General features: G+C 37.3%; 1 protein-coding gene across 1 annotated transcript; it reads left to right on the top strand.

The window, feature by feature from the left end:
* Positions 1-1,988: 1,988 nt before the first annotated feature.
* Positions 1,989-3,387, top strand: LOC116264512 (pathogenesis-related thaumatin-like protein 3.5). The gene is made up of 3 exons (XM_031644788.2): positions 1,989-2,154; positions 2,283-2,949; positions 3,062-3,387. The coding sequence occupies exons 1-3, from the start codon at positions 2,103-2,105 to the stop codon at positions 3,192-3,194; spliced, it is 852 nt and encodes a 283-aa protein (XP_031500648.1). The 5' UTR covers positions 1,989-2,102; the 3' UTR covers positions 3,195-3,387.
* Positions 3,388-7,235: the final 3,848 nt, after the last annotated feature.

The following is a 7,235-nucleotide window of genomic DNA, read 5'->3' as shown; positions in this document are numbered from 1 at the left end:
GTCAGCGGTCAAAATGGCAGTTTTCTGCTGAGGTCCCGTTCATTTGCAGCAATTATTCAGGTAATGTCAGTCGGGGCAGATAATTTGTCCCGTTTTACGTTGACAAATGGTCTCATCAGTTCGACACAAAAATCCTAAGATTTTCAGGGACCTCAATCCATTTGAATTGAAGTCATTAAACATGTTGAACGATTCGACGATTGTGTTGTTTATTTTGAGCACAAACATTTTTTCCTTGGTGTTTGGTGTTTGCTTGTATAAATCATCCAACAATAAGTTCCTTCCCTTTGTCCATCATAAGATCAGGTAACGTGCATCTCGCCTAGCATCTTTGGTTGTGCTTAGAAATGGGCAATGGATCTGGTACCAAACGTTTCATGAATCCTTTCCAATGTTTACAAGATTCACGAGATACCCACAAGAATGTTCTTGCTACCAGATGACCCCCTAAAGGCACATTAACAAGACATAATATGGAATAGAGTGAAATTTCAGTAGTTTTCCTCTTGGTTCATTGCCAAAAAAGTCTTCCAAAACATTAAAGGTTATTATGCTTGATTCATAGGTATCAAATCTAAATATATCATCCAATGTTGAAGAGGATGTATATATTAGCAAAAGAGCCGATTCCAACTTGACTATAAGTTCGCTCTCACCTTGAGCTTGGTGGGGTTTGCAACAAGAACCAACTGAAACCTCAAGATACTTTGTTGATCAGCCTGGTAGCTTAGGAGCTCAACATGCAGTCTTTGGAAGCATTTAAATGACATTCCAAAACCAGGTTTTTGAAATGTTTGTGTGTCATCAAACTTGAGTTTGAAAAAAACCCAGCTTTGTAAAACACGTTATTGACAAAATTAGGTTTTTGTGTGTTACAGAATCAAACAAATCAAGCTTTTAAAATTCATTAAAAACTTGGCTTTACATAACCACATTTTTTAAAAACTAGGTTAGATGAATGTGTGAGCCAATCACATTTCAAAAAGCAAATTAGATTTAGCTTTGCAATTTTAAGACACTAAGCTGAGGTGCAGTTTCCTCGGGCAAGAAATGATTAAAGTAGATTCAATGGGTTGAACTGGAGGAGCTTTCCTAATTTCAAATTTGACATGTATATATTTGCTTAACTATGGAAGACAAATTGGCCTAAGCCCTTTTCTAAGCTTTTCTTGTGACCACTCATCCCTGACTTCACATACTTCTCTTATTCATTCACCATGGAAGCATCAACTAATTATAGAAACAAGAAAAGTGCAGCTCTAATTCTTTACATGCCAAAATGTTGAAGCGTTTTTTTTAATCTTCTGATGATTGTTATCAACAAGCAGAGGAATCGAATTTATAAATCTTTTATCTTCAGTTTTCAGCTTGCGATTGAAGCAATCAACCTGCCGGAGATGCTGAAGATGATGCAGGATTTGGGGTGATATTCTGAATTCAAATCAAACTATGTAACCCAAGGCTAACTCCAAATATGCGTCTGTTTGCTAAGGTTTGACAAAATGTCCAAGTGAATTGTTGAAAACTTGAAACGCTTTATCTTCTGAATAAACTTGCAAATAACTCTCACGAAATGAATTGGAGAAAAAGAACTGAGAAAAGAGCGATTTAGATTCTGATCTCATTCTGGACGTTCTTTTTTCTACTTAGATCTCATTTTTTGGTCCTGCCATCTAGAGTGAGAACGTAAGCGAGACACATTCACAGAAAATACTGAAATCTTATGGCTGCAAGAGACGTCAAGAATGATATCAGAATCTAAATCTCTTTTCTCAATTCCTTTTCTTCTTCAAAGGGAATGTCTTCCTATCCTTGGACGAAGAGGTGCAGGGGCGAAGTGGGCCACTGTGCAGAAGAATCTCCGAAAGGCAAGAATGGCAGAACCAGCAGCGCAAGCAACCAGGGTTGCTGAGGAAGCAAGGTAGCCGTTCCAAACTAGAAATTCCTGCTCCCCTTGTCCACCGTCTTTTCCAAACGTAGATCAAATATATGCCTACGTAGTCGCCGTTCCGAGACAACCAGATGGGTGCCATAAATTAATGGCTGATGCATTATAAAATCCCGTCTCGCCATTGATATACAGAAGAAGAAGAAGAAGAAAAATGGGTGCCACGCTGAATCTAGCGACCTTCTTCATCCTCATAATGGCATCAGGTATCTCCTTCTTCTATGGTTTGTTTGAGTCAATCGAATTAGTTTTAGCTGTTCATGTGGAGTCTATCTCAATGGCTATTGAATTTCCATGAAGACGGCATTGAACGAAATTGCTGTTTGATATGCAGAAATGAGAATGGTGGTCGAAGCTTCTCGGGTGTTCACAATCATCAATGACTGCAAGGAGACCATATGGCCGGCGATCACGCCGGGTGACAGCTTCGGCGGCGGGGGTTTCCAGCTAAAGCCCAGGCAGACGGCGGTGCTGACAGCGCCGGTGGGATGGAGCGGCCGGATTTGGGGGCGGACGGGGTGCAAGTTTGACAGCAACGGGGTGGGGACGTGCCAGACGGGGGCGTGCGGGACCGCCCTCAAGTGCGGGGCATCGGGAGAACCGCCGGCGAGCCTGGCGGAGTTCACGCTGGCGGCGGTCGACTTCTACGACGTGAGCCTGGTGGACGGGTTTAACGTGCCGATGGTGGTGACGCCGCTGAACGGTAAAGGGAACTGCTCGGTGGCGGGGTGCGACACCAACCTGCTGAACAGCTGCCCGGCGGAGCTGGCCGTGAGGTCGGGGAAGACGGTGATCGCCTGCCGGAGCGCCTGCGACGTGTTCGACACCGACCAGTACTGCTGCAGAGGGGTGTACGGTAACTCCGCCACCTGCACCCCGACGTACTACTCGCAGAAGTTCAAGGAAGCCTGCCCGGCGGCGTACAGTTACGCCTACGACGACCCATCCAGCATCTTCACCTGCACCGGCTCCGACTACGTCATCACCTTCTGCTCCTCCCGGTGAGTTTTTCCGGCGTCGCATGCAAGCTCCCTCTCTCTTCTTCATCTACAATGAACCGTTTTAGGGGAAAGCGATCAAACTCGGGCTGCTCTAATGTGTTTGATAATGCAGGAAACAGCCAGTGTGCACATACCATGACAACAAGCTGGTGTGCAGTGGATCGAGCCGAACTCTTGGACTTGGATGGAAGCCATTAACAATCTATTCCTTCTTGACTGTGCTAATTGCCTCATGCTTTTCCTAGATTTTAGTTGATTTCTTTTCTCTCAAACACATACATATGCAACTTGTATGCAAGGATTTTCTCATTAATGTAGTTTGTAACTCTTGAAGAGGAGCCATTTCATGCTCAAGCAGGGAGGAATCCGTTGCTCCAAACACAAGAAATCTGTAAATATGTGCACAAATGTAATTATCTTAGTTTATTGGATATGCAAATATGTTTGATCAAACAATTCTTCTCTCATACTTTTTCTCACGATGTATCATCAATAACACGGAAAAATGAGTGGAAGAGTTGCTCGCCTCGCAAATCGTTCAGCTTAAGGCTTCAAGTTGAATTTCGTTATGAAAGTTTTCACCTTTAAATGGTGTTTTGATCACCGCAAAATGTTAGATTGGATTTGAAGGAACAAAAGTTGGGCAGCAAAACAATCGAATTTGGATCGGCTAAATGCCATGAGAGTCTAATTTGAGGGGAAAAATGTTCAATTTGTCATAAATTTAGGAACAATCTTCAAGATTTTTCAGGATTAATTTATATAACATCTATTATCAAATCGTTTCCATGCATGTCGCCAGAAGCGGAGTCGGAGTCAGAAATTTTTCATAAACAAAAATTAAAATTTTTAAATTTTGAAAATTTTTAAATTTTGACACAGGTCGAAATATCATTTTTCAAAATTTTTATATAGCACAAACAAAATTTTTTAAAATTTACATGTAAATTAAAAAAAAAATTGAGGGAGGTACATGGTCCATACAACCCCCCTTTCCTCTGCCCCTAGATGGGGGCGTTGCAACCACACATACTTGGCACGACTTAATTTCACAACAAATCACTCATAAATGCCTTGTGGTTGGGTGAAGGCTTCGGCTTTTTCTCTTCTGATAAATAGATCAACAAACTGATATTCTCCTAGTTTGTTTGTTCCTCATTCAATGCTGTGAATCAATATTCTTCCCGCCATATATGCTTTCATTGTCAGATACAATATTGGGGCCTGCATATATTCCTCCACATTCATAAAATTCTTATTGTCATTTAAAAATTAATTATTAAATATTTAAACATACTTAATAAAACAAAAATTCTTTAATTTCAACTCTCACGAGTGGGTACCTTTCCATAAAATTTAATGTTTTGACGTGATCAAGGTGGAATAACAACAAATTATTTCGTGAATCTGTTTTAAAAATTAAAGTAGATTTAGTTATAGTATTTTATAAATCTGTCCAATTTCTCTACCAAATTCTTTCTTGAAACAGTTTATTACCATCATGATTGAAGAAGAACTCACATAGTTCTCATATTCTATATTATGACAAAACACAAATATATTTTAATTAATGATGTAATCAAACCTACAAAAATCAAATCAAATTTATGTTGCAATTTCTCCTGTAATTAATCCAAAATCGAAGTGGGTTTGGCCCAAAAACAAGATTATATTACTATTTGGTTTTTGTTTGGATATGCAGCTTCGTTTAAGTTTTAATCTGAAACTAAATCCAAATGAAGTGGGAAATTGGAGTACAATCTGGATCCCACCACACAAATATGTCAAAAAACAAGTATATTTTAAATAGGGTTCAAATTCGCATATTGTTAGATTCGATTCGATGAAGCCAAGATCCAACTCTCACGGGGTAAAGCGTCTCGGAGCCGTCGACTTTCTGTCACACCCCTTGAAACGCGGCGGCTTTTTTGATAATTGGCGCACCGTCTCCCTGAGACAAAAAAGCAATCCCTTTCGCCACCATTCAAACACCTCTTAACATTTGGAGAAGAGAACAAATCGATGATTCTTTTAGGTCACATGAGGACATTAACGTTTATTTATTTTTTAATTAACGATCTTTTTTTTTTATTCTCAATATTGTAAAAGTATTTCTTTAGCAAAATCTGTTGGACATTTAGCGAAGAATTAAATAAAATAATAATAAATTAGTGAATGCATGATTCACGATCTGAATCGGCCTTGTCTACTAGTGCCTGTGTTTACGGGAGCAAGTCTAAGATGACATGTTATTTGACATAATTTTCAAGCATATTCGCCGTTGAGTGCAATATTCTTCCCCTCCTAGGGAGATTTATTTGATTATCAAGTCTAATTTCAATAGTATTTTTGACGACGAGTAAATGAAAAATAAATTATTATTAATAACCGGATTTGGATTTAGTATTAGGGTTTGCGTCTGACATCAATATAATATAAGTAGAAAAAAATAAATAAATAAAAACCTATTAATTTAGTTGGATTCAAACTTTGAATTCAGACACAAATTTTCAAGGTGTGTAATGCCATGAAGATGAGTTAATGTTTTCTTGCTTTTATGGTTCAGGGCTGCTTATAGGTTTGGATCCGAGATGACACACTGCTAAGCAGTAGTTGAGTAAGGAAAAAAAAAACTGAATGGGAGCATCCGACATAGATTTTGGTATCCAGTTAACAGACAAACTATTTAAAGATATTAATTGAAAAATAAAGAAATCCTGAGGTGCAGTGTGGCAAGCGCCCTCACCAACCTATATGTGGCTCCACTTTTGATTTTTAACTTGGTCATGGTGTCGCACCTTATCAGACGACCTAATTTGGTTCTTAAGTTTTTTTTTTTATATATATATATGATACAATCTACCCAAAAAATGCAAATTTAATTTCTTAACAAAACCTTTAAAAGCTTCAATTATGCAATGATATAAACAAAACATAACATATATATATATATATATATATAATATATAAGAAATATCCCTTGAGAGTAGCTTTTAAGGTTGTGTTTGTTAAGATATCTAATCATTGACAGTCTCAAGTTTAGAATCATTTTTCTCTTATATGCGAAGTGGATTTGAGGGAGATGGAGTTGACAACCGAAACAGTAACACAATGTTTTATGAATCTGTTCTAAATTATAGCGTTTCATTAATCTACATCAATCTTTTACATGATGATAAGTGATTCATGTTGCTTACGTCTCATTTTTATTTAAAAAACAAATCTTACGTAGTATGAATTTATTGTCAATCTTGAGTGAATGATCAAACACCATTTAATTTCTTGGATCTTTATAAGAAAATCCCCCTTTTTTTCCAAAATGTGTTTATATTGCTTTTAATCTACTTCATTGTTTGTAATTTAGCGTTAACTTGAAATTTACTTTTAAAGATTTTAGCTTGAGAGAAAAAGTCGGGGATCCGTAGTCCGACCAGATCTGACGATGACGCGTCGATCTATCGGAATCTTTTACGCTTCTAGGCTTTTTCAACCATTACAATATTCTAAAAAATATTATAAATTCGAACATGAGAAAATAGTTAGATAAATAATTTAATTCAAATATATTATCTTTGTTCCCTGGAAAAAACGAACCAAATTTTCAAACACCAACATCTTCGAAATTTTTTAATAAATTTTTCCGAATTTATTATTTCTTTTACGAAGGAAATAAATGAATAATCTATTGAAAAATAAAACCGACTAGATTTTGTCAAGAAATCAATTTTAGTCGAAGAAAAGACACAGCTCTGACCTCCAGCTGCAATCTTACCTGTCACCAGCACAAACGCACCCTCCCGCGGCAAAATTTTTACATGCGACACCACTTTTAGTCATAACTCCAAATATGCACTCAAAATCTTCTTTTTTTGTAAATAAAGCACTTTTGTGATTTTGGAAGCCCCTGTAAGCCTGTAATGACATGAAAAATGGGTTACAGTTGGAAACACTGATTCTTTCGTTTGATTTTCTCATTTGAAAATGAGTTCTTATTTTTAAAGGTCATGAACAATAAAAATATGATTATCAACTTGATTCTTGTCAAAGTTATTCTATTTGCATTATAAGTAATGTAATACTTTAATTAAAGGATAAAGGAAAAAGGCGGTTTGCTTTGGATAGCCACACCTTGAAATGAGTTGTTGAATTGTTGTTAAAAGAAAGGCCTCTATCAGAGAAAATGAAAAAGGTAAAGGCAGTAGGTTGGATTATGGTTAAATAACTGTCCCTTGACTGTAAATTTTGCTACTGTAATAATTGATCTCCACCGAATAGTGGACTTTCAC

Source organism: Nymphaea colorata, chromosome 1 (assembly GCF_008831285.2).
Source record: "Nymphaea colorata isolate Beijing-Zhang1983 chromosome 1, ASM883128v2, whole genome shotgun sequence".
Lineage (NCBI taxonomy): Eukaryota > Viridiplantae > Streptophyta > Magnoliopsida > Nymphaeales > Nymphaeaceae > Nymphaea > Nymphaea colorata.
This window is presented reverse-complemented; position numbering and strand designations above follow the sequence as displayed.

What these genes read in the sequence shown, in the direction of transcription:
- LOC116264512 (XM_031644788.2), top strand. Translation starts at nt 2,103, where the DNA reads ATGGGTGCCACGCTGAATCTAGCGACCTTCTTCATCCTCATAATGGCA. An exon ending in CATCCTCATAATGGCATCAG is followed by an intron (nt 2,155 to 2,282) that starts GTATCTCCTTCT and finishes TTTGATATGCAG; the next exon opens with AAATGAGAATGGTGGTCGAA. An exon ending in ATCACCTTCTGCTCCTCCCG is followed by an intron (nt 2,950 to 3,061) that starts GTGAGTTTTTCC and finishes TTGATAATGCAG; the next exon opens with GAAACAGCCAGTGTGCACAT.